The sequence below is a fragment of the Girardinichthys multiradiatus genome, chromosome 17, assembly GCF_021462225.1.
Source record: "Girardinichthys multiradiatus isolate DD_20200921_A chromosome 17, DD_fGirMul_XY1, whole genome shotgun sequence".
Classification (NCBI taxonomy): Eukaryota; Metazoa; Chordata; class Actinopteri; order Cyprinodontiformes; family Goodeidae; genus Girardinichthys; species Girardinichthys multiradiatus.
This window is the reverse complement of record NC_061809.1, coordinates 606666-634073: the sequence shown is the minus strand read 5'-3', so window position 1 is coordinate 634073 and position 27408 is coordinate 606666. Positions and strand designations below refer to the sequence as shown.

At 42.2% G+C, this 27408-nt stretch overlaps 1 protein-coding gene across 8 annotated transcripts; it reads right to left on the bottom strand.

Moving 5' to 3' along the window:
* On the bottom strand, positions 1 to 27251 carry LOC124883315 (aryl hydrocarbon receptor nuclear translocator-like protein 2). Of its 8 annotated transcripts, XR_007042155.1 has the most exons (19): positions 26616 to 27251; positions 12559 to 12673; positions 12382 to 12420; positions 12263 to 12304; positions 11958 to 12115; positions 11790 to 11872; positions 10526 to 10618; positions 9660 to 9777; positions 9409 to 9558; positions 6648 to 6885; positions 6105 to 6211; positions 5838 to 5988; positions 5700 to 5755; positions 5365 to 5476; positions 1427 to 1505; positions 1200 to 1302; positions 957 to 1069; positions 526 to 639; positions 342 to 356 (listed from the first exon to the last, which is right to left on the bottom strand). XR_007042155.1 is itself a non-coding variant. In XM_047390358.1 (17 exons), exons 1-17 carry the CDS (start codon positions 26656 to 26658, stop codon positions 208 to 210), a joined length of 1836 nt encoding a protein of 611 aa, XP_047246314.1. In that variant the 5' UTR covers positions 26659 to 27247; the 3' UTR covers positions 1 to 207. The 8 variants fall into 8 exon arrangements, 4 of the variants coding, with proteins under 4 accessions (XP_047246314.1, XP_047246315.1, XP_047246316.1 ...); XR_007042154.1 differs by having other exon boundaries at positions 214 to 639; XR_007042157.1 differs by lacking the exon at positions 957 to 1069 and having other exon boundaries at positions 215 to 356; positions 26616 to 27249.
* Between the last annotated feature and the right edge of the window lie 157 nt (positions 27252 to 27408).

Below are 27408 nucleotides of genomic sequence, written 5' to 3'. Positions count from 1 at the left end.
TGATCATTAACAATATTTCTTTAGTTACTACCCAGCAGTCCTCAAGTAAGACATGTTGCAACCTTTAGGACAAGTCCAGCACGTTTGGTTGTTTGAGGACAGGCAAGTCTGCAGAAAACAATTGGTGTAATGGTTCACACGTTCTTGGCATATGGCAAGGAAAGGGCATGAGAACGTTATAAGATGGGCTGAGAGTCCAAGCTTCCTCTAGAAAGGCCAGTGTAAATCCTCAAAGTCCCCCGATTGGCCCATGTTCACATCCGTCTCCAGCAAGCTCATGATGACGGCCATGGCTGCCTCGTCACTGCTGAAACTGCTGAGCCCCAGGACATCCAAGTCCAGCTGGGGCGGCTCACCTGGGTGATACCAAACAGGAAAGAACTTTACAAACTTTCATATAATATACTGGTAGCAATTATTAGAGCTTTGTTTTCATCTCAATTTATTGGTGCTGAGTACTGCCTTGTTTACTTGGAAAGCATCCTCGACAATTATTGGCTTGGTGTTGGTCATTTCACCCCTTACCATCACAAAGATATGTAGTTCTGGTTGCTTGCTATGTAACCTCCCGGGGTAGGAAATGGAAATGGTTGGATAATCAAATCCTGATGAGTCCAACCAGTTAGACTACAGGCAAGTCTTGAAGACATAAAAACATGGATGACTACATTTTCTGCTTCTAAATTCAGACAAGACAGAAGTTGTCATCTCCGGACCAGAGTCTTTGAAAAAGAAACTGCTTAGTCAATCAATTAATGGGGATAGCATTAAATTGGCTTCCAGTAATAAATGAATAAATTGCATAGGACTCAATTAAATGGTAAACAGCAACAGCAATCATGTCATGTGGTGCCTGTGTGTTCACCACTGCTAGTGTCAAGACTATTTACAGTGGCATATGCTGTAATTAAGATTTAATGCTGCACTAAGTGTAGTTAGAACTCTGAACTACTTACATTATTCCCACCATAATCTGCTTGCAGAAAGGACACAGCAATGTCAGCCTCCACATGCGCTTTATTGCTGGTCTACAAGCCACCAAGTCGGACGTCTGAAATCTGTTTTTTTTCTTGATCATTAAAAAATGCTGGATTTTAAGAGTGAAGGCTTAATTTCATTTTTTATGCTTTGTCTTTGGTCCAATCTGGACTTTGATGTACTAATGTTGTGTTTGAAAACTGCCAAACAAATAAAACTACCTTGACCATCAGGCGCTGCGCTGCTTCCAGCTACTTCTCTACTGGAATCAGCCTGGGACTGGGAGTGTGAAGAGCTGCCTGCTTCCTCCTCTCTGCTGGAAGTCTGCAAGAGTCAGATACACCATAAAGATCTGCAAAGGTTTTTCAATATTTAAGCAGACCAAGTATTAATGCCTGAAAGTACACTGTATATGGTGATGGTCTTCAGTGGCAATGAGGTGACTTACACTCCTGCTGGTCTGTGGACATTTTTCCTGGACAGAGCCAAAAGGACTTGAAGCTCCACTTGATGGGGATGAGTTTGCCCTGTTAAAATTGAAAATAAAATCCATGTTCAGACATTGGTAATATATCCTTAAGGTACTTAAAGCATGTCATTCATAAATACCAGCAAAAGATAAACACTCCTAATAAGAATCACTACACCAGGGAGGAAATTAAAGGTTTGTACAGCTTCAAAATGCCAGACAACGCACAAGTCAAACAGGCTGTTCATTAGTTGATCAAACCTTGTAGGCCACTGCATTAAAAGTCTAAATCTGTGCATAAATCTGCCTTTCATGTGATTTTCTGTCAGGGATTTACACCGCTTGACCCCCTGGTGGCAAAGGCAAAAAGGCTTTCTGTCTTTTTACATGGCAGATTGTTTAGCTGCACAACCAAGCTCTCTTGGATCAGGATCAGGATGCTCCGACGTTGGGTAAACCACTTTAGGTGGGTCCCTTTGATTAGCAGCCAGGGTCGCACAGGTTCAGGTGCTGGGGCGGTCTGCCTGTCTCCACTCCCGGAGGGAAGGGGACCACCTCCTGGGTCCGGGGGCTGGTTGTCCCTATGAGGTATCGGCACCTGGACCTGGGAGTATACAGTATGTATGGGGAGTGTGAGTGAGTGTGCGACGTACATTGTTGTTTGTCTTTACGTTGGGTGCGTGGATGTGAGTGTTTTTATGTGTATGCATGAGGGTGGGAATGTGTGAATATGGACTTGTGTCTGTTCTGGTTCTGTTAGATCTCAGTGCTGCATTTGATCCAGTCGATCATAATATTCTCTTAGAAAGGCTGGAATATGCTGTAGGGATCAGGGGAACAGCGCTAGGCTGGTTTAAATCTTATTTGTCTGACAGATTCCAGTTTGTTCATGTAAATGATAAATCATCTTTAAACTCCAGGGTTAATTGTGGAGTAACACAGGGTTCAGTACTTGGGCCAATTCTCGTTACTATATATATGCTTCCAATAGGTCAAATTATCAGGCAGCATAGAATAAATTTTCACTGTTACGCTGATGATACTCAGCTTTACTTATCCATAAATCCTGATGAACCCAACCAGTTAGATAGACTACAAGCATGTCTTGAAGATATAAAAACTTGGATGACTTTAAATTTTCTGCTTCTAAATTCAGACAAGACAGAAGTTGTCGTCTTTGGACCGGAGTCTTTAAAAAATAAACTGCTTAGTTAATCACTTAACCTGGATGGCATTAAATTGACCTCTGATAATAAAGTAAAAAACCTTGGGGTTATTTTTGACCAGGACATGTCATTTAAATCCCATATTAAACAGGTTTCTAGGATTTCCTTCTTTCATCTCCAGAACATTGCCAAAATTAGAAATATCCTGTCCAGGAGTGACGCTGAAAAACTAGTCCATGCATTTGTTACTTCAAGGCTGGACTATTGTAATTCTTTACTATCAGGATGTCCACAAAATGCAGTTAAAAGCCTTCAGCTGATTCAAAATGCTGCAGCAAGAGTTCTGATGAAAATTAAAAAGAGAGATCATATTTCTCCTATTTTAGCTTCCCTTCATTGGCTCCCTGTTAAATCCAGAATAGAATTTAAAATTCTCCTCCTCACATATAAAGCCCTTAATGATCTAGCTCCATCATACATCAGAGATCTGATTGGTCCATATGTTCCTAACAGAGCACTTCGTTCTCAGACTGCAGGTTTACTGGTGGTTCCTAGAGTCTCTAGAAGTAGAATGGGAGGCAGATCCTTTAGTTATCAGGCTCCTCTCCTGTGGAACCAGCTCCCAGTTTTAGTCCGTGAGGCAGACACCCTGTCTACTTTTAAGGCTAGGCTTAAAACTTTCCTTTTTGATAAAGCTTATAGTTAGAGTGGCTTAGTTTATCCTGAGTTATCTCTGTAGTTATGCTGCTATAGGCTTAGGCTGCTGGAGGACATAATGACCCCTTTCACTCTCTTCGCTACATTCTCCTACTACTCTCCAATTTTGCATAATTTGCTGTTATTTCAGCTTTTAACTTTTTCTCTCTTTTCTCTTCCTAGAAGCTACACCTGGCCTGGCTCTGTGTCTACCTGTGACACCATTCTGGAGAGGGGAATCGTCCGAGCTTCTGCTGGCAACAACTTAATGCTCACCTTCTACAGATGATCCACATGGCCCTGTCTTTAATGTTTAACCCTTTCTCTCTCCTAGACATGGCTACTGACTGAGCTTCTACTGTGACTAACTCTATGTGCTCTCTTTCAGACTCTAACCTTGAAAACTGGCTCAGAGTTTATCTGTTCTTTCTTTCTAGATGAAACGACTAAAGGAGCTACATCCATTAACATTTACTTTTCCTTCCCATAGAAAGTACTCCTGGATCAGTGCTTCTTTGTTCTCTTTGTGTCTCTGCTCTGTTCTCTCAAACCCCCAGTCGGTCGTGGCAGATGGCCGCTCACACTGAGCCTGGTTCTGGTTCTGCTGGAGGTTTCTTCCTGTTAAAAGGGAGTTTTTCCTCTCCACTGTCGCTACATGCATGCTCAGTATGAGGGATTGCTGCAAAGTCAACTCCAGTGACTGTCCACTGTCTCTACATGCTCATCCAGGAGGAGTGAATGCTGCAAGTCACTGACTGGATGTAATCTGCTGGGTTTCCTTAGATAGAAAAACTTTTTATCCAATTTGAATAAATAACTGAATCTGACTGAACTGTTCAATGATTAGGATTAATAGGAATGTATGAACCTGACTGTTGTGAAGAACCTTGAGACAACGTGGGTTGTGAATTGGCGCTATATAAATAAACTGAACTGAATTGATTGTGACTGTGTGTGCCTGTTTTTTTGTGTCAAGTTGGGTCTTGGGCTTCTCCCTCTCCTGGATCAGTTTAGGCCCCCCATAAAATGTGTTGCCCATTTCCTCCCCGCCACACTACCTGCCGGTGGTTGGTGTCTCTGCCTGCTGGTGTACTTGTAGTTCTCGGTGTCCCGGCTCACTCCCAGTGGCTGCTTGCCGGGGCCTGGACCCCTGGGCTCTGTCGGGCCTCTGCTTGAGGAGTGATATATCCCGGGGTCTCGGGTCTCTGGGTCCATGTATGGATCTGCTCGGGCGTAGACGGCTGCCGGCGGGGCCTGTGAGCTCGTCGCTGCAGCTCCCTGAGGATTCTGCACTGTGGCTGCTGGGTGGTTTCCATGGGACTCTCCCCTGCTTCTCTCTGGGGAGGTTGCGGTAGTCCCAGCGATGGTTCTCCTGGGGTTCCTGTGCTCTGGGGGACCTTTGGATGTCTGTGGCTCGGATCTCCTCTGTATCTGTCCCAAGTCCAGGAGGGCAGGTCTGTGGCTCCTCACACTCACTATTGCATATTTTTATGGAGAAACCTTGTATTCACAAGCGCGCTCACCCTCAGACCCACAGGTGTTTAGATTCAGGTGTTAACAGATACACAAATGTTCTATATTGAGCCACATTTACCACTAAATACATCTTGCATTCATAATTACCGTGCACCTTTAGGTATAAAGGCTGGTAATACGAACATTTTTGCAGGTGTAGAAGCAAGCAGGTGTTATCTTGTATTCTCTTCATCCTTCTTTCTCTTCTCCATTCTTTTCTCCTTCTCTCCCCTTTTCCTTTTTTCCCCCCTTTCTATCTTTTGTGCTTCTTGTTTTCTTCCTTTTCATTTCTGTCTCTGTAACAATTGAAATAATCCCAAAGCAGTTTCTAATAAAGAATCTCTTATAAAAATCAAGCAGAGCTTTAAAGCGTTAGCTGTGATGCTCCTCTTGTGAAAGTAAATATGCTGGGCTTTTGCTTGGCGCTCAGACAACTATTCTGAGCGCTACTCTGCAGGACAGGACACTTTTAAAAATAAATAAATAAAAAATAATCAAAGAAAAACATTATTTCTTACACATGATCCTAACAGCATTTACCTGTAGGTGTCAACTAACTCGTTTGCGATTTGGGTCCCTATGCTGCCTGAGTAGATCATCGTACCCACACCAGTGGAGAGGCCGGGAATTTCTGGGATTTGCTTTGCGTCTTCTGTTGAAGCAAAGTATGAGAGCATTAAGTATTCATACCCCTTGAACTTTTCAAATTCTGCCAAATACAAACTTTAATAAAATGTAAATTTATGATATATACCAACTCCAGATAGAGCATAGTTGGGAAGTGATCGAAAAAATGTTTTACAAAATGAAATCTGAAAAGTGTGGAAGGTAAGATCAAGCATCAGACTGAGATTACTGTTGTATGAACATCTCACCCTGAGCCGATTTCGAGCTGACGGCCTCGCTCTCATCTTTTGTGTGACCAGGCCCCCTGTTGGTGCAGAGGAGTATTGCAGCTTGCAGTTCTAACATGAAAGAATAAATTAATTTGAGGAGGTGGGAACCACACTTACGAGATAACCCTGTTCGAAGAGACGATAAACTCGACTTCTTTGGTCCATGGATTTGTGAAACTAAACCACTTGCTTTGGAGCGTTACATAGGAGCCATGTTTTGTTTTGAACTTGTAGCATTGTGTCTCAATCTTCTCTTTGCTTCGAAGAACTGTGGAAGAGATTGGACATGATCACAAACAAAGAACTTCTAAAGACCTTTTACAGGTGCTCACTTTTGCATTTTCTAAGAGTTAAGAGTTGCCAGTGTTGGCTTTGCTCCGTCACCTTGCCTGTGCTTCCCTGCCAGATGCTGCAGGTCATCCTGGTGGAAGTACTCGTAACAGGAGGTGCCAAGAACTTCCTGTGGCAAATAACCAATAACTGTCGTGGCTCTGGGTATAAAACAGAAAGGACAGAGTTGAATTATTCTGGCTTTCACCGTCTCTCGTACCACCTCCCAAGACAGTATGAGCACAGTAAAATGCAGTGTGGTAGGTAAACCCTGAACAGGAGCCTCAACGTTTTTCATTCGTCAGGAACACACGAGAAATTGGAAGAACTGGGTCACTTTACATCATTTGTGTTGTGTAAGTACTTCCCAAAAAGTGAGAAGAGATTTTCATGTGACGCCATCAAGATGCACAGCTTCTTCTGAGAAACAACGGCAAAGACAGAAAGGATTATCTCCACTGACAGATGAACTGACGCCACAACAAGCTTCTGCCTTTCCTTTCTCAGCCGAACCGTGGCTTCAGAGCAAAGCTGTAACCGACGGGGAAGGACAAGATTAATGGTGCGAATGGATGTAGTTAGAAAGTGGAAACTCACTGTTGATCTACAAAAGTGAAGTTGCCGTCGATTGCACAGCGAGTTACGAACTCGGTGGCTTTGACGTTGACGTCTTTTGGGGGCTGGTGGGAAACGTGTGGGTGGAGTCGGCACACCGTCACTAGGCAGGTCAGGCTGGAGGTCTCCTTATCTGCGTCGTCACCCTCAGGGTCCAACTGGCTGCTCGGCCAAGTCCGCATGTAACCGGTGCAGTGGAGGGTACAGTATCTGTATGTTTCTGTGGGGAAAAACAAAGCGTGTATTTTATTAGGGTTTTATTTAACATAGCTAATAAATCCAGCTCCTCTGTTAAGGCTAACCTTAGTGCTCCAATACCATCATGAAGACCAAACAGAACTCTATCCCAAGCTATACACATCTCACAGAGCCATACTGCAAACATACCGCCATGTCTTTGTAGGTTTGCAGTTGTGCTTACACTCCATCTATCCTGACATGCTGGGCAAAGAGAGAATTATAGAGAGAACCAGCAAAGAGGCCAATAGCTACTCTGGAGGAGCTGCAGAGATGCGCATCTTGGGTGGGAGAGTCTCTTGACAGAAAAACTATTTGTGGTGGTAAGAAGAAAGCCAGTTAAATGTTTGCCACAAGCCAGTTAGGAGGGTAATCAATCATGTGGTAGAAGGTGCTCTAGTCAGGTAAGACCAGAACGAGACACTTTGGTCGGCATAAAAAGTCCCATTTGTAAATTGCCTGCTCTTGTATAGCACTTTAACTAGTCCGAGGACCCCAAAGCACTTTACACTGTAATCAGACATCCCCCCATTTATACACACAGCCACACACTGACAGTGGTAAGCTACATTGTAGCTACAGCTGGCCTGGGGCAGACTGACAGAAGTGAGGCTGCCATACAATCGGTGCCATCGGGCCCTCTGACCACCATGAACACACCATCACATAGTGAAAGATGGTTGTTGTAGCTTCCTGCTGCAGGGACAGGGAAGCTGGTCATAGATAATGGAAAGATGGATGGAGTTAAAAACAGGTTAACTCAGGAAGAAAACCTGATGGAGGCTGTCAAAGAATTGAGACTCTGGTGGATGTTCACCTTCCAACACAACAATCCCTAAACATAATGGTTTAAATTAAAATATATAATAATGTCTTTAAATGGACCAGTCAAGGTCCACATTTTTTAAATTGACGCTCATGGAAACTTAATCCAACCTGACTGCGTTTGAACTCCTTGGCAAGGAATAATGGGTCAACATTTCTAGATGTGCAAAGCTGGTAGAGATATACCCCAAACGACATGCAGCTGTAACTGCAGTGAAAGGTAGTTCCACAAAGTATTGACTCAAGGAGGGTGAATACAAATGCACACCACACTTCTAAGCTGGAATAGTATGAGGAGCCTGTAAGGATTGTGATTCTCCAGCGTAGTTATCAGATTGTACCAGAAGATGGCGTCAGACCCTGACTAATGTCATGTCAGGTTAGACTAAACTGATCTTTAACTTCTTTTTAATAATGCAACCAAATCACACAGACCTCCTTTGTGTGTGCAACAATGTGTTTTAAATGGGCTCATCTTCTTTTTAGTTAGGAAAAAAAGTCAATCGCTAATTGTTATTGATAGAGTCAAACGTTTTTACAGTATAAACTTTGATTATTATTTTTCCTTTTTTATGAACTAATGGATCTTATTTATTTTTCTCTAATTCATCAAACTCCTTATGTAAATCTGTTCATTTGCTTTTAGGTTGCATCTGCTGGTGCACAAAGAAATCCAATTCTTTCTGTGACTTACAATAAACATTTTCTTACATTTGTTTAGCACTCAACCCAAATAGTGATTAGGTGAAGTGTGGGATCACAGCCTTTGACCACTATGTCACCAAAGCCTAATCATATGCTTTTCCACCTGTCTACGAACCATGTTCTTCTCTTCCTTGTTAGACACTAACCTCATCACCAAAAAGAGCATTTACATGTTAATAATGTTGGGGTACCAATCATGGGTCCTCCTCTGGAACTGTCTTGGTCAATGTACAGAATCGAGCACAACTCAGTATTTAAACCTCATGGTTTCTACATTTTCCAGGAAAATGCCATTAATATTTTTTCCATTTTAATGTATAAAGCTTTCCTTGTTTAGTTAGTTTGTCCCTTCTTTTACTTCCTTAATTGCTTATCTCCTGCCGCTCCTGTACCTCACTTCTTTCCTTGTGTAATTGTCCTTCCTTCCTTCCTTCCTTCCTTCCTTGTGTACGTTTTTCCCTAGATTTACTTCACACAGCTTTGCACATGTATTTGTTCATATGTTTTGCCATTTTCCACATTACAGTAAGAAAAACACAACAATGTATTTTATTGGGACTTTATGTGACAGACAAACACAAAGTAGTGCAAGTGGAAGGAAAATACATTTTAAGTGCAGAATGTTCATTCTCAAGCTTATGTAAATGTGATTTCAAACTGATTTCGAGGAAAAAAGATTGACAGCACCCTGCTGCAAAATCCTTTCATGAGATATTTGGTCCGTATCACATGTTCTTTAGTGTGAATGTTCTTGCACACTGCAGAGCCCTAGAACCACATCAGGGCGACTGATGATCACGTGAGCTTCCCTCTGTCCAGACAAAACTTACCTCTTGTATTAGCTGATAAGCATCAGCTCTTGCAGTCACAGCCCTGCAGCCAGCAGGCCCATCTGGTGACTTGTCACATGTGCGGTGCAGGTGTGCAGCAGGGCTCTTTCAGAACGTGATAAACTGTAGTGCCACTCAGCACCCACCTTTCTTCTTAGAAACGCTGGGCAGCGAGTGCTTGACTTCGTGCTTCCCTGCGACCCGACTGTGCTTCATACGGCAGAAGAAGGATCGGCGATCTCCAGTGGCCAAGTGGGATGGCCTGACAGGGGGTTCCACCTGGACCTGATCCCCTGCTGCACAGAGATGACAAAAATACTGACACAAAGCACCTGATTCCATTCCAATCTGCTCCCTGTTAAATCAGTTCTAGCTTTTGCTTTGCTTGCAGTCTTACTTGATGCGTCGACGAGGCGTTGCTGGGGGAGCATCTCTGAGGATGAAAGCTGTTCCTTCACCTTGTGGATATCTTTTGGGTGGATGAAATCGAACAAGCTCTGCCCAGTTAGCTCCAACTGTAAATCAAATGCATGTGTATATAATCTGTTTCTGACTTCAACCTGAAACACTTGGTCACAAAACACTCATGATTAACTATAGTGCAACGAATATTTTAGCATTTAATCAATACATATTTAATTAAAAGGACGACAAAGTGTTCAGGCTCACAACAGACACTTGTTTTATTGGGTAGGGAGTCCACATCCAAATAAAAGTTTTGTTCAAGGTTTGTTCAAGGTTTCAAGGTAAACCTTTCCATACTCCTTGAATTTTTCACATTGTTTTACATTATAATCTTATTACATTATACCTTTAGTGTGAATGTGTGTGATAGATCAATAAAAGGAGTGAAAAACTGTAAAGTGAAAGAAACATGAATGATTTTCAGTACTTTTTATCATATACTTTGATCTAAACCAGTTAATAGTAGTCCTGGCTGTATGTTTAGAGTCACTGCCTGCTGGGGGGGGTGAACCACCATCGTCCTAAACCTTTTGCAGCCTCTAACAGGTTTTATTCCTTAACATGTATGTAGCGCCATCCATCTTTCCAACAGCTTCCCTGTCCCTGCTGAAGATAAGCATCCCCTGAGCAGTGGATGTCTGCAGCTCCTCCAGAGTTATCATGGCCCTCTTGTCCACTTCTCTAATAAATGTCATGTCCTAGTAGTTCAGCAGTTGTGCCATACTCTTTCTGCTTCAAATCACAGACTTTTCATATTTTATTTGTATATTAAATATAAAAAATCATGGCTGAACAAACCTTGCTGAAGTTAAGGATCTTGGAGACAGACTCGGAGATGAACAGGATTTTCGCCCGGTCACACCTGACAACTAACAGGAAGCCATCTGTAGCCTAGAGAGAAAAACATCAAGAAAAACTGGAAATGAGAAGCCAGCAAAGGGCTGAAAGAGGACATGGAGATGTGGGAATGTTCTGGCTACAGTGGAGAATGTGATCGGAGCCATAATCCCAAACTGCAAGACTGGCTTTGGTAAATCCAAGCAATGACATCAGTGTTCCCTGCTTTGAAGAGTGTGGGAACAGTTAAGATGTACCAAGCTTTTAAAGCTTTGAGGGGGTAATTACCAATACTGTGAGATGGGAGAAAGGGTGTCATTCAAGTGGGGAGAACTTATTCAGTTGAGGTACATTCTACTGCACAGCCATTAAAAATAATCTGGTTTTAACTAGGTCTTAAAATGTGTAATACATCACAGTAATAGGAACAACTCATGCCTTATAACACTTTAAAACAAAGACTAACCTAAACAGCGCAAGCAGAACTTTACAGATCTGAGAGACAAGTTCTCCTCATGATCATCAGCGAATGTGACCACCTCTATAAAAGCAGGAGTTTTGGCTGTTTGCTGCTCTGGAGAATACACACTGTACCCCAGTAATCTTTGGGTTGATAGGGCCATTCCTCCTTTTGAAAAGATTCATAGGAGCTATATCGGAACATATTACAGGCCTTAGTTACCATGTTAAAGCAAGACTTCTTGTGTAAAACCTTCCAAGAGAAAGTCTTATATAAAGTTTTAGCTGAAAAATTCATAGCTCTAATGGAACAATGTAGTTTGGACACGAAAGACCAAACTCCAGATGTCTGGACATAGTGCACAGTGCCATTTTGAAAAAAGACCCAACATATTAGCACAAACACCTCATAACAACTGTCAAGCACAGTAGAAGAGGGTTGGTGAATTGGGTTTATTTGGACCTAGGTACCTTACAGGCTTTGAGTCAAAAATGAGCTCATCAGTCTTCAAATATTCTGGAATTAAGTGTGAGCCCATCTGTCCTACAGCTTAAGTTGAGTCATTCAAGAGGCAGCTTATCCCAAGCAGCCAGTAGTAGTTGTAGTTACCTAATTTTAAGAGCTGGGAAGAAACAAGTGACCTTATGTTTAGTCCTTTATATTTGTAAATAAAACCTTACTATTGTTCACGGGTGTATTTCTATATTACCAAGACTTTTAGGTAATCAAATTCAGCTAGCCATGATATAGCACTTAAAATGTTACCCTAAGCAGAAGGTGCCTAAGGTCGTCATGAGGCAGGATGCAAGGCTTGTGCTTGGTGTCTGCAAAGGCGCCGCTTGCCCCAGCTGAAAACGCATAAAATCCACTTTTAGACTGAGCCAATGGTCTTTACTCACATTTTCCACAGCAGTGTGCATAGTAAGGAGTTACCTTTGAGGGCTTTCAGGTGTTGTACAGCTTTTCGTAGCACAGTGAGCTTGTCCAGTTTTCGTGCCATGGGCTGGCAGGCAGGAATCATGGAGGAAAGCTCGTCAATGAGGTTGTTCATTTTGTCCCTCCGCCGCTTTTCAATCTGCCGATGAGGCTCCCTGTATGAACATATTTCCACATTTCCATTTCTTATATTTACATTATGATGATAGTAAAGTTATAAGATCTGTTAAAAACCAGTTTGTTGAACTAATTTAAAAAGCCATTGATGTCAAAGCTTAATTCAAATATGCATAAAGGTTCACCTGAAACATTTCATTTTGACTTGCTGATCCTCTCCCCCAGATCTGCAAAGAAAATGAGCAAAATTAAGTTAGATGTCGGTATCTTCCATTACCAAGTAAAACCTGAAGGTTCTTTGTACCTGCTGAGGTCATCCTCCAAGTTGAAGTTGAGGCTCTGTCTGTGAGATCAGAGACAGCGTGTGTCATTTGAAACTCTACATGGACAATATGTCTATTGCACAGAGTCATGTTTAAGAAAGTACATAAAGGAAAAGGACACCGAGGTTGATTTTCATCCCAACAACACCCGCTCTTACTGTACATGGGTTTCTGACCTCTCCTCCAACTCTCCTTTCCGTTTCCTTGGCAGCTCAACAGATGGCATCGCGGATCCTGTTTGGCTTGGCCCCTCCTCCTCCTCTGCAGCTTGATCTAATACATGGAAAAGAACAGGACACAAATGTAACAGACTGAGTGAACAGTGTGGCCTGGAGCCCACAGAGGGCTCAGGTTGTGACATGGCATCATGGTATCAGCAGGACACAAAACATGAATAGAAACATTTGAAACTTTGGGTCTTAACATTAATTTGGATAAAAAATACCTGTACCACCAATTTAAACACTGTTGCATCCTGCTGACAAGAGGGTTCACTGGTAGCAGTCAGCTCGTGGAGCAGAAGGAGACCGTGCAAGCCTCCACATTAAAATATGTGAGAGATGTAAAGGGAAAATGAAGTACAACCATGAGGTAAAGCTTTTTGTCTGTTGTCCCTTTTTTCAGCTTGCCAGTTGAGGTGTACACCAGGGTGTTAGAAAGCAGGCAGACCGTGATTTCAGCAAATTTTTCACCTCATTCACGTGCTATCACTCGCCTGACACTTCGCCAGCAATTCACGTGCCCAACGGGCAACAACGCTCCACTTACTTCACCGCATCATCAAATGAGGAGCTTCTATCTGCTGCTTGCCGGTTTCAACTCAATATGGAGCCAGTCATGGTGCTTTTCTTTACGGAAAGCTGAACAACGCCGTCGACGTCCCTGGGTTCACCAGAGACGGAACCAGTTTGGAGAGTACCACCACATACTCCAGGAGCAGCTGGATCAGGGTCGCTTTGAGCGGTACTACCGTCTATCCAGGACCCAGTTTGAGGACCTGCTGCCACGCGTTGGGGGACAAATCAGCCTCCGGGACACCAACTACAGAAGCTGTATCCCCGCTGTCCACATCTTCTACATATTATAAACATTTTTGTGCCTAAACATATGGACGAGGACCGGCAAAATACACCAGACAAGAGCTGATATGACAACAGAATGTAGAATGGTAGCGTATTGAATAATTATGTAATAATGGTTGACTGGCGACCTAGAAATCAGGCTTGCTGACAAGCCTGATAATATATAATTTCCTACATGAACATAGATGTACCCTGAGCATCAGCTGTGATTTTCATACTTGTATGACAAATGTCCATCAACAACTGCGTGTCCATCGCGGGTTTGCTTCGCTCTATTCGGCCCTATCGCACCATTCGCATCGCTTCGTTTGCATCCTTTGCCTCGCTTCACTCCTGAACACGCCTTTACATAGGGTTAACATGTAAATCGCTCGCTCCTGTCACATCAAGTCCAATTGTTGAATTTCAGATTCTGGAGAGGCAGTCTGGCTCTCATGTTGGTCAAAGAACAGTGAGTCAGATCTTTACCCTTATGTGGCAGAAAGGAAAATAGGAGTTTGATTTTCCAGTTCACATCAGTTTTGTGGAGGCTTATGACTGTGTCTCCCAAGATATGTGGGCATTGTCTCATAAGTTGAGGTGCCAGAGACACATCTACAAGCTGTCTGGTCTCTACTTCGACAAAACAAAAAACTGTGTCCTTGTTCTGGAGTCAGATTTGTTTCTTAAGAATGTTGATTCTCCACGAGGGCTGACCCTGTCACTGGTCATATTACGGATGTTTGTTAGACAGGATCCCCGCCTGCATCCTAGTTGCAGCTGCGGAGAGGACGCTGTCTAGTTTAAGAACCTCAGAATCTCATCTATTAGATGATGTGGCTGTGTTATCGTCTTCAAGCAATGTCTTTCAACATGCATTACAGAACATTACAGCAGAGTATAAAGCAGTGAGGATGAGAGTCAGCCCCTCTTAGTGTAAGGCAATGAGGTGCAATGCTCTCTCCAGGAGTGGGTAGAGTCTCCCTCATCGGTGAAGAAGTTCAGGTATCTTGGTGCCTTGTTCATGAGAGATGATAGGATGGGATGTAAGATATATGCGAAGATTGAGACTTCATCTGCAGCAATAAATCCATTGGTGTTCAGTCGTAAGAAAGAAGGAGCTGAACCGAGGGCAAAGCTCTCAATTTACTAATCGATTTATGTTTAATCCTTAACCTACAGTCATGAGATCTGGATTATGATGCAAGAACAACATCCTGACAAGTGAGTTAAAATAAATTCCTCCCTAGGGTGGCTAGGCTCTACCTCAAAGGAAGGTTCAAGAGTTCCATCATTCAAGGACAGCATTGTGTCGAGTCGCTGCTCCTCCACATTGAATAAAGTCAGCTGAGTTGATTTAGGCAACTTGATCAGGATGGCTCCTTTATGCCTCCCTTCAAAGGTATTTCAGGCAGCTCCCACTTAAAACAGACCCCAAGGCAGAATCAGAACTTGCTGGAGTGACTATTTATGGCCTGCTAATGCTTTGGGGTTCCCCATAAAAACCTTGGCATTTCTGTAGTAGAGATCTCTGGGTTTCATGTCTTGGGCATGGTACCTTCAAATTATAGTGGACGAATGAATGGAACATCCTTTTGTGTGTTGTTAAGCCATTTTTGCAAAGGTCTGTTTCAACCTAAATCAAATTGTTAAACATTTTAAATATGGTCTTCAAACAAGGTGCATCATCAATCAAATAATGTCAGCTAAATTGGTCCAGGCATGTGATCAAGATGCCCCCATTAGGCCTTGCTTTGGAGGAGTTCTATGTGGCTCTGGGAGGAGAGCCCAAAAAACAAAAAGAAAATTCAATGGAAGGACAGTACATCCCTTCTAACCTATGAACACATTGGGTTCAACCATGATGAGCTAGACTGTCACTGGGAAGACATAAACTAGTTGGACGCATTGCTCACGTGTAATCTTAAATGTTCGGGAGACCTCTTCAATCCACTCTGAACTCCATTTCTTTCAATAGATTTTCAATTTGATGCAAGTTGGCTTTGTGTTCGGGATCTCTGTCTTGTTGAAAAATCCACTCTTGTTTCATTTTCAGTCTTATCAGAATATACTGGTAGATTTCTACATCATTCCATCAGTTATATGAAGTCTGCTGCACTATATTTTTAAAAAAACAACCCCACATCATGATGTCTCCACCACTAAACTTCACTGTTGGTCTGGTGTTTTTGGCATGATGTCTAATGCCAGTCTTTCTCCAAATATGCGGTGTGTAATAACATCCAAATGACAAGACTATATTCTTCAGCACATTTAGAGTGGGCTTTAGCTGGCTTTTTCTTCGGCAGTGAAGTCTTGGGTAGTGATTGTCCATAGAGACTGATGCCTTTGAGTGCATTACTTATTGTTTCCATGAAAGAAAAATATTTCTTTTAATTCCAGTCTTTCTGAAAGCTCCATGTGAGTGGTCCTTGGCTCTTAAACAAGTCTTGTGATTATTTTCCTGACTCCTCTGGCAGAAATCTTGTAAGGAGCACCTGATGCTGGCTGGTTCTTTCCACTTCAAAATTATGGTCCCAGTGGTGCACATTGGAACAGTCACAATGTTAGAAATATGCCTGTAACCAATACCGTATGTACAGGGGTTGGACAATGAAACTGAAACACCTGTCATTTTAGTGTGGGAGGTTTCATGGCTAAATTGGACCAGCCTGGTAGCCAGTCTTCATTGATTGCACATTGCACCAGTAAGAGCAGAGTGTGAAGGTTCAATTAGCAGGGTAAGAGCACAGTTTTACTCAAAATATTGAAATGCACACAACATTATGGGTGACATACCAGAGTTCAAAAGAGGACAAATTGTTGGTGCACGTCTTGCTGGCGCATCTGTGACCAAGACAGCAAGTCTTTGTGATGTATCAAGAGCCACGGTATCCAGGGTAATGTCAGCATACCACCAAGAAGGACGAACCACATCCAACAGGATTAACTGTGGACGCAAGAGGAAGCTGTCTGAAAGGGATGTTCGGGTGCTAACCCGGATTGTATCCAAAAAACATAAAACCACGGCTGCCCAAATCACGGCAGAATTAAATGTGCACCTCAACTCTCCTGTTTCCACCAGAACTGTCCGTCAGGAGCTCCACAGGGTCAATATACACGGCCGGGCTGCTATAGCCAAACCTTTGGTCACTCATGCAAATGCCAAACGTCGGTTTCAATGGTGCAAGGAGCGCAAATCTTGGGCTGTGGACAATGTGAAACATGTATTGTTCTCTGAGTCCACCTTTACTGTTTTCCCCACATCCGGGAGAGTTACGGTGTGGAGAAGCCCCAAAGAAGCGTACCACCCAGACTGTTGCATGCCCAGCTTGAAGCATGGGGGTGGATCAGTGAAGGTTTGGGATGCCATATCATGGCATTCCCTTGGCCCAATACTTGTGCTAGATGGGCGCTTCACTGCCAAGGACTACCGAACCATTCTTGAGGACCATGTGCATCCAATGGTTCAAACATTGTATCCTGAAGGTGGTGCCGTGTATCAGGATGACAATACACCAATACACACAGCAAGACTGGTGAAAGATTGGTTTGATGAACATGAAAGTGAAGTTGAACATCTCCCATGGCCTGCACAGTCACCAGATCTAAATATTATTGAGCCACTTTGGGGTGTTTTGGAGGAGCAAGTCAGGAAACGTTTTCCTCCACCAGTATCACGTAGTGACCTGGCCACTATCCTGCAAGAAGAATGGCTTAAAATCCCTCTGACCACTGTGCAGGACTTGTATATGTCATTCCCAAGATGAATTGATGCTGTATTGGCCGCAAAAGGAGGCCCTACACCATACTAATAAATTATTGTGGTCTAAAACCAGGTGTTTCAGTTTCATTGTCCAACCCCTGTATAGTTTGCAACAGAAGGGATGCACAGATCATGAGAGAGCTGTTTACTTTTAAAATCCAGGAGATGTTTCTTGTGAGACATCTTGTTAATGAGAAAACATTTTACAGCCCATAAATTAGGATTAAAACAACCAATATTATTTGGCATTGATAGAGGGAAAGATCACCTTTTAAATACCAACAGATTTCAGCTATTTTCTTGGCTTTCTATGCCTTTTTGCTCAATATTTTTAATATATATATGTCTTGCTATGCTGGAGCATTAAATGCTCCTTTCAGTGGAACAAAGGTGCCAAGCCAAACTCCTGAAAAACAGCCCCCCACCATAATCCCCACTTCTCACTTGACACAATGCAGTTAGGCAAGTGCAGATTTCCTGGCAACTACCAAACCCAAACTTGTCTAATAGATTGCCAAACAGAGAAACATGATTAATCACTCCAGTGAATATGTTTCTACTGCCCTAGAATCCACCAGTACGTTGAGTTGTAGTTGGTGAGGGAAGGCTTCGAAACAACTACTTGGCCATGAAAACCCATTCCACCAAGCTTTCTAAGCACTGTTCTTTAGCTAAGCTAACGGCCCCATGAGGTTTGGAGGACCTTTATGCAGGTCAGACTCTGCATAAAGTTGTCAACCTCTGCCCACTATGCCCCTCAGTGAGTTTACAATTCCTACCTTTTTGTGACAGAATTGTTGTCAGTCCCAATCATTCCCACTTTTTATAATATATATAACTGTGGAATTTTTAGTAGCAAGGACATTTCACAACAGGTCTTACTGCACAGGTTGCATCTTATGCTGAGAGCAACCAATTGTTTCACAAACTTGTGTAGAAGCAGTATGTAATACATCTGTGTACATGGAAGTGATTGGAACACCAGATTTCAAGGATTTGAAGGGGTGACTCAATAGCAATTTAGTGTATATTTTCTGAGAAAAACCTTCATGTGTTCAGTACTTATCTTTCCCCACTCCTCTTTATCGTTCAGTTACCATCCACAATCCTTTATCACACACTCACTCAAACCTAACTGCTTTACCTCAGTCTCGCTCTGGAGTCATCAGTTTCTAAGCAACCTGGGATGCGCTGGCTGAATATTGCCATTAAACGGCGCTAAACCTCAAACTGTGCCGGTTTGGGTTTTTAAAGGGCACTTGAGAGTAAATGGGGTTTGAGCTGTCTCTTACCTAATCCTTATATAACCGCTGGAACACTGACATACTTATGACTCATATTTTTTTTCATTGTGACATCTATTTTATGAAGAGTAAAAACTGCACGTAAGAAACACTTTTCAGTCTGACCACAACTGACCCACATGCTCCAGAAGCATGCCTCAGTTGAATTATTGACTACATTTCTCTCAGCTAATTTTAATATATTAGGTGATTTATGAAAATTGCAGCGTTTCTAACTTAAAGTAACTTTTTTAAATCAATAGTCTAAAAAAAAAATGCTGAAATATAAACTAAATATAAAATAAATTAGTTTGAGATGTCACTGTGACCGCTCTCTTGGGCACACTAGGTAACATACAAGACGAATTAAATCAGCAGTGGGGTAAATAGAATTTCACTGACTGACTGACACTGTTATGGAACTGACATATTTTTCTTTGCTTTCCGGTGGCTTTTAGTGGGTCATCACTGATACACAAGTAGAAACACCAGCTCTCTCTTCCACCCGCTGCAGATCTCTGCAGATGATCCTGCCCAGCATACTGGTGTCATTCAGGAAAGCAATGATTAGAGTGAACATTTACACTGCTCAAAAATATTAAAAGAACACTTTGAAAACCCATAAGATCTCATTTGGAAAAAAAAGTCATGCTGGATTTCCATACTGTTATGGAATGTGTTAGGAACAAAAGAATGCCACATTATTTGATGAAAATGAAAATGATTAACCCACAGAGGGTTTAATCTGAAGTCACAGAGAAATTTAAACTGAACAACTGATGCAGCAGGTTCATCTAGTTTGCTGAAATGTCATTACATTAACTCAAAATGGTTTTCAGTAGTTTGTATGGCCTCCATGTGCTTGAATGCCTGACAATGTTTGGCAGTCTGACAGTTCAAGGTGCAACCTGGTGGAGTCAGATGGACCTAAATGTGATGTCCCAGAGATCACATTTAGAGATGTCCCAGAGATGTTCTATTGGGTAGCATGGAAACCAGTCAATGGTATAAATTCCTTCATCCTTCAGGAATTGCCTGCATACTGCCATATGAGGCCGGGTATTATAATGCACCAGGAGGAACCCAGAACCCACTGTACCAGCGAAGGGTCTAACAGTGGGTCTATAAATTTCATCTCAATCTCAACGGCAGTCAGGGTGCCATTGATTATCCTGTACAGGTCTCCATGGCTCTCCTGACCGACACTGACCCACTACCAAACTGATCACGATGAACAACGTTGGAGTCAGCAAAACGTTCAGCGCAGCTTCTCCAGACCCTTTTCTGTCTGTCACATGAGCTCAGAGTGAACCAGCTCTCATCTGTAAAAGGAACATGGTGCCAGTGCCAAACCTGCCAAGTTTGGCGGTCTCTGGCAAATACCAGTCGAGCTCCACGGTGAACCGCAGCAAACACAGTGTCTACTAGAGGGGCCCTCAGTCTGTTTCTAATGGTTCGGTCAGAAATATTCACACCAGTGGCCCATTGGAGGTCACTTTGTAGAGCTCTGGGAGTTCTCATCCTGTTCCTCTTTGCACAAAGGAGCAGATATTGGTCCTCCTGATGGGTTAAGGACCTCCGATGGCCTTGTCCAGCTCTCCTAGAGTAACCATCTGTCTCCTGGAATCTCCTTCATGCTCTTGATACTGTGCTGGGAGACACAGCAAACCTTCTGCCAATGGTACATATTGATGTGCCATTCTGGTGCAGCTGGACTGCCTGTGCAACTTTGGAAGGTTCCAGGTATCACCTCATGCTACCAGTAGTGACACTGGCCCAGGTCAAATGTGAAACTATTGAGAAACAATCAAAAAAATGAGGAGGGAAAAACTGTCTGTGGTCTCCACCTGCAAACCATTGCTAGTTTTGGGGTCATCTCATTGTTGCCCCTTCAGTGCACCAGTTGTTAATATCATTTCCACCAAAACAGCTGACACGGATTAACACCCTCGTCTGCTATTGAACTGACCAGAGCAGTATCGCAGGAGTTTAACTAACTTGATGTTACACCCTGAGTAAGAAGGGTTCCTTTCATTTTTTTGAGCAGTGTACATGGTCAACAGTGAGTCACACCAGTAGTGACAGGAGTACTGAGAAGAGGCCAGGCCTGCAGGGCATCATGTGGCCTTCCGGGTTAGTCAGACCCAGCAGGAGCACTGAGCCACCCGTGATGGCGACATACAGGAGGGGAACAGCAGGATGAAGCCTAGGCACGATTTTCTGTTTAATTCCACGTGAATAACCTTGGAGAATTCGTTGGTGGACAATAACTGACCTGATTTGGATTTAGTTGACACAAAGTGTCAATGCAGTAATCCACTTTAAAAGGTCGAGAATCAAAGACCAAGAAGAATTAACCAAGCTGCTCGACAATTGACTGCATGTGTTACAATATTTTTCACTTTGATTCTCTTCTTTGTGCCAATTCACAAACAAAGTTACTAACGGTCACTTCAGATAAAAGAGAACCAGTCAGGGGTAGAAATGGTTTTTAATTTAGCCTAGAATATTTCACAGAAAAACCCATGAAAATGCTCTAATTGAGTCCAGAATAATGTCTACAGCTCCAGCACACAGTCAGGAAATAACACATAGTACTAAAAAAAAAACATAAATTTGTTTTGCAATACATAAAATAGTACTTTGCCTCCAAGCTTTTAAAGTGGCCAGGCTTTCTGAAGGTCTTTGAAATATTTCTTTGAGTTCTAAATGCTTGTTTACCCATCTTATGTTCCTGATCTTAGCAGAGTTTGTTTAAACAGGATTAAAGTGGACAAGTAGAGGACAAAATAATGCCTAAAGAATATCTACAGCAGAGGAACAATATATGAAAGTCATCTTATTAAGAAATCATGAAACAACAAGGTGGATTTTAACATTGGTTTTTTGTTAATACTCCACATCAAGCATATTTATACATCAATGAAGTGTAAAAAGCATGTAATTAATTTGTATTTCATCACACCATAATCACACTGGAGTTTTTTGAAACATTTAATTTTAGTAATAGAGATAAATAACAACTATTCGATGCAATCTACATGTGACCAAATGTTTTCCCCTTTATTGTTTTGGTGGGAAAGTATTCATAGTCCTGGAACTTTTTCACATTACACATAAAAATCTTAAAGGTGTGGCATGCATTTGTATTCAGCTATCTTGAGTTTATGCACAACCACCCTTCACAGTAAGAGCAGCTGCAATCCTTTTGAGATATGTCTCTAGCAGTTTTAAGCATTCTTCTTTTAAAAATTCATCCATGCTCCTAACAACTCTGACAGGCCTCCCTGTCCTACTGAAAAAAAAGCATCCCAACAGCATGATGCTGCCACCACCATGCTTCACTATGGGGCCAAAAAGTCCAATTTCGGTGCAGCTTCCTCCACACCTTTGCTGCAAACAATGCGCAACACACTTTTCCAATATGTATTTAGCGGCTACTTTAATAACCACGCATCATTTTTCTCTACTTCATGGTAATGCACAACTCAGTGTTTGTCTTTCATATAAAATCACAATAAAAAACATTTAAGTGGAAGTGACACATGAAAGGTTCCAGGGGTTTAAGACATCTGCAAGGCATTTTACTCAGTTGGTGCTGAGTGTGAAATAAGAAGCAGAGTTTGGGCATTTTGGACTAAATAAACCCCACTTTTTTATCTGAAATTATTACCATTTTATTTTATCACCTGCTCAATCATTCATTTTATTCCTGAATACATCATAATTCAGAGCTAAGTTGCCTAACAATCTCGTGACAATCATAAGGTACATGGATTGGACATGCAGTGAGTGGCAAAATCTGCCAAAGTTAAAGGGAAAACAACTAGAAATAATATATAGAAAAAAAAGAAAAGCCTGACTACTTGGAAATAAAAGAAAAGAGAGATGGCTCGAGGGTCTAACATCACTCCTCCTCCTTTAAGCATTCTGGTTCTCGATTAAACTGCATCTTTTTCATCAGTGTATTTTCACATTCAGTGATCTGTTATTATTTGCAGGCTATGAAACATCAGTAATTGTTTGTGCTATTCTCAGAACTGCTGTTTATGCATACAGGAACTGAGACAACCACTCCAGAGGCAAGGCTGTTTTAAGGTCATTATAAACACGCTGCAAGACTTCAATGATTAATTCTGTTTTTAGCCCCGTTTGAGGTGATTATTTGATGTATTCTTGCTGCCTGGAGCAGCTCTGGAAGAGAGTGTGACTGCGCTCTCACAGAGATGTAACCGTAAAATTGGAGTTTCCGATGGATGCATCTTCGTCACAGTGGCTCTAATTTCTGCTTCCACTGCATACAGTACAGTCACTGAAACCCATAACACCAGGGAATCTCATTTATAGGGATGAACTGGACCACACAACCAAATGAAGCCAAAATGTGTAAGGGGTATGAAAACTTTTGCAATACACTGTATATCTTATAGTTTTATACACCTATGATGCATTATCATTTGAACACGGATATATAGGGGGAATAAAGCTGAGAATGTTAATTTGAATTAACAATGAATTTGTGGTACATCCCTGAGTATACATTGAAAATGTGTAGTTGACTTTCTTTGAAAAAATTTAAATGTTTATGTTATTTAATTGTCTTTGTTCTGTTTTTTGTATATTTAGGTCTTCACATTTGAGTTGTTTGGACATAAATGAAGGATGGGTAGAATAAGCCAAAGCCTCAACCTCCTCCTGTTTGATCAGTGTTTTTTGAACTAAACTTCGTATAGCATGTTTGTCTCAAAGATATAAAAACTTGGATGACTTTAAATTTTCTGCTTCTAACTTCAGACAAGACAGAAGTTGTCGTTTCTGGATCGGAATCTTGGAAAAAGAAACACTTTAGTCAATCAATTAATGTGGATGGCATTAAATTGATCTCTGATAATAAAGTAAAAAATCTTGGTGTTAACTTTGACTAGGACATGTCATTTAAATCCCATATTAAACAGGTTTCTAGGATTTCCTTCTTTCATCTCTGGAACATTGCCAAAATTAGAAATATCCTGTCCAGGAGTGATGCTGAAAAACTAGTCCATGCATTTGTTACTTCAAGGGTGGACTATTGTAATTCTTTACTATCAGGATGTCCACAAAATGCAGTTAAAAGCCTTCAGCTGATTCAAAATGCTGCAGCAAGAGTTCTGATGAAAATTAAAAAGAGAGATCATATTTCTCCTATTTTAGCTTCCCTTCATTGGCTCCCTGTTAAATCCAGAATAGAATTTAAAATTCTCCTCCTCACATATAAAGCCCTTAATTATCTAGCTCCATCATACATCAGAGATCTGATTGGTCCATATGTTCCTAACAGAGCACTTTGTTCTCAGACTGCAGGTTTACTGGTGGTTCCTAGAGTCTCTAGAAGTAGAATTTCCTTAGACTTTCCCTAAAATTTTAACCAATTTGAATAATAAACTGAATCCAACAGCACTGTTTGATTGGATTAATTGGAATGTATGTACCCGACTTGAAATCTGTATGATTTAATTGAACTGACTATGAAGTGCCTTGAGACACACGTGTTGTGAATTGACGCTATATAAATAAAACTGAACTGAATGTTCATTTTAAATCTTATGCCTGAAATAAACAGAACTCAAATGAATTAAAGTTTTTGAACTGCTCATTTAGAAATATATCCAAAGATAAGCATTTATTATGGAAAAAAGTGACAAAAAATATTTATCAGAACACCACGCAGAAACGTACTTGCACTCATTTACCAGAACCTAAAACCCACTGAGAGAGACTTCCCTGCGTCCGCTAAGTGTGAGTCGCTGTCTTCAGTGTTTTCATGCTTCACATTCCTGCATCCTTCCTAGGCTGATTCAGCGGCTCTCTGCCACCGCAGGAACCAACTAGCTCCCCCTGCTGTACAGTGAAGGCATCGCTGCTCCACTGATCCACTGACCCACTTTCAGGCAAGCAGGAGGAAACCTGAATGAGAAGTACCTCATGCGAACACGTGACGCGGGGTTGCTAAGCTCCTGTTTGGGGCCGTTTTTGACAACGGTAGGGACAAATATACAGAAAGGCTGCCGCAAGGATGGTGGAGCTTCGACTGGAGAGCTAGAAATACAGGTCCTTCTCAAAATATTAGCATATTGTGATAAAGTTCATTATTTTCCATAATGTAATGATGAAAATTTAACATTCATATATTTTAGATTCATTGCACACTAACTGAAATATTTCAGGTCTTTTATTGTCTTAATATGGATGATTTTGGCATACAGCTCATGAAAACCCAAAATTAGCATATTTCATCCGACCAATAAAAGAAAAGCGTTTTTAATACAAAAAACGTCAACCTTCAAATAATCATGTACAGTTATGCACTCAATACTTGGTCGGGAATCCTTTGGCAGAAATGACTGCTTCAATGCGGCGTGGCATGGAGGCAATCAGCCTGTGGCACTGCTGAGGTCTTATGGAGGCCCAGGATGCTTCGATAGCGGCCTTTAGCTCATCCAGAGTGTTGGGTCTTGAGTCTCTCAACGTTCTCTTCACAATATCCCACAGATTCTCTATGGGGTTCAGGTCAGGAGAGTTGGCAGGCCAATTGAGCACAGTGATACCATGGTCAGTAAACCATTTACCAGTGGTTTTGGCACTGTGAGCAGGTGTCAGGTCGTGCTGAAAAATGAAATCTTCATCTCCATAAAGCTTTTCAGCAGATGGAAGCATGAAGTGCTCCAAAATCTCCTGATAGCTAGCTGCATTGACCCTGCCCTTGACAAAACACAGTGGACCAACACCAGCAGCTGACACGGCACCCCAGACCATCACTGACTGTGGGTACTTGACACTGGACTTCTGGCATTTTGGCATTTCCTTCTCCCCAGTCTTCCTCCAGACTCTGGCACCTTGATTTCCGAATGACATGCAGAATTTGCTTTCATCCGAAAAAAGTACTTTGGACCACTGAGCAACAGTCCAGTGCTGCTTCTCTGTAGCCCAGGTCAGGCGCTTCTGCCGCTGTTTCTGGTTCAAAAGTGGCTTGACCTGGGGAATGCGGCACCTGTAGCCCATTTCCTGCACACGCCTGTACACGGTGGCTCTGGATGTTTCTACTCCAGACTCAGTCCACTGCTTCCGCAGGTCCCCCAAGGTCTGGAATCGGCCCTTCTCCACAATCTTCCTCAGGGTCCGGTCACCTCTTCTCGTTGTGCAGCGTTTTCTGCCACACTTTTTCCTTCCCACAGACTTCCCACTGAGGTGCCTTGATACAGCACTCTGGGAACAGCCTATTTGTTCAGAAATGTCTTTCTGTGTCTTACCCTCTTGCTTGAGGGTGTCAATAGTGTCCTTCTGGACAGCAGTCAGGTCGGCAGTCTTACCCATGATTGGGGTTTTGAGTGATGAACCAGGCTGGGAGTTTTAAAGGCCTCAGGAATCTTTTGCAGGTGTTTAGAGTTAACTCGTTGATTCAGATGATTAGGTTCATAGCTCGTTTAGAGACCCTTTTAATGATATGCTAATTTTGTGAGATAGGAATTTTGGGTTTTCATGAGCTGTATGCCAAAATCATCCGTATTAAGACAATAAAAGACCTGAAATATTTCAGTTAGTGTGCAATGAATCTAAAATATATGAATGTTACATTTTCATCATGACATTATGGAAAATAATTAACTTTATCACAATATGCTAATATTTTAAGAAGGACCTGTATAGCAATACATTCAATTTTAACTTGTGTGTCGTCATAGCTACGTTGACGTGATTACAAAGCCGCTTGCCGGAGACGAGCACGTCAAACTACGACGTGAGAGCGCGCGACTAGACAGCTCAACGGCTTTCTTCAATACAGTTGGACCGATACGGAAAGCTACTGTGGTCAAACCCTGTCAGTAGGAGGGGGTTGTCACAAAACATCCCTGACAAGTAGCTGAATAAGTATATGTATTATATATGAACAACAACAGTGTCAAAATAAACTTTTTACATGTCAAATATCTATATTTAAACATGTTTACATTTAGAATTAGCAAAATGAAAAGGCGAGGCAGGAGTTAAACAAATCTACAGTATCAACCAAACGTAACGCACTGACGAGTTTAACCAGAGTACAAGAAGAGCTGTGTGTAAGGGCTTACCTGCCGGTTTGTCCGCCGTGCCGTCGGAGCCCCCGGCCGACATGCCTGCGGACTGGAACCGGCGGTGCTCCCGGTGAAGGCTACAGAGCGCCGCCACCAGCTGTTGTAGTTTAATGCATAGAGGAGGGGACGGGAAGGAGGGAGCTTCAGATAGCTGGGGTGTTGTATAATTCACCTTATTTTTTTCACACCCCACTCACCCTCCTCCTCCTCCTCCTCGCGTAGCTCCTATTTTTTCTTTACAAAGAAGGTGAGGTGGGGGTAGAAACGTGAGGGATGCGTGAGAGAGGAACACCCATTTTCTATAGAGTACGAGAAAAAGAGGAGGGATTTTATTCTGGTTATATCCTTTGCTTCTGGTTCATTCATGCCCGCCGTCGACAAAGCTGCTAAATCATTAGGATATATGTTGTCAAATGTAATTTATTAATGGCAAACATCATTCTGCGTGCAGTTCATAAAATGGCCTGACAGGAAACGTGCAATGAGCACACGTCAGTGCCGATAAACTAATTTTTGATTTATGTCGATTAGAGCCAGGTCACTAGCGACAGAGCAGAGGAAAGATTTCCTCTTCCCCTCCCCGTCCCGTAAACGTTTTAGTGACCTCAAGAAGAGCCCTGAGCGCGTCATCCATCTGACGCTGCTGAGAGCTTTCTCGCTTTCCTCCAGAGTGGCGCTTAAAATGAGGTGTCACTCTGAAACATTTTTTCCACCTCTTTTAAATCACAACTAAACCTTTCCTGTCTGCTTATTTAGCATTACCTAAATAATTTATTTAGCTAAATGTCAA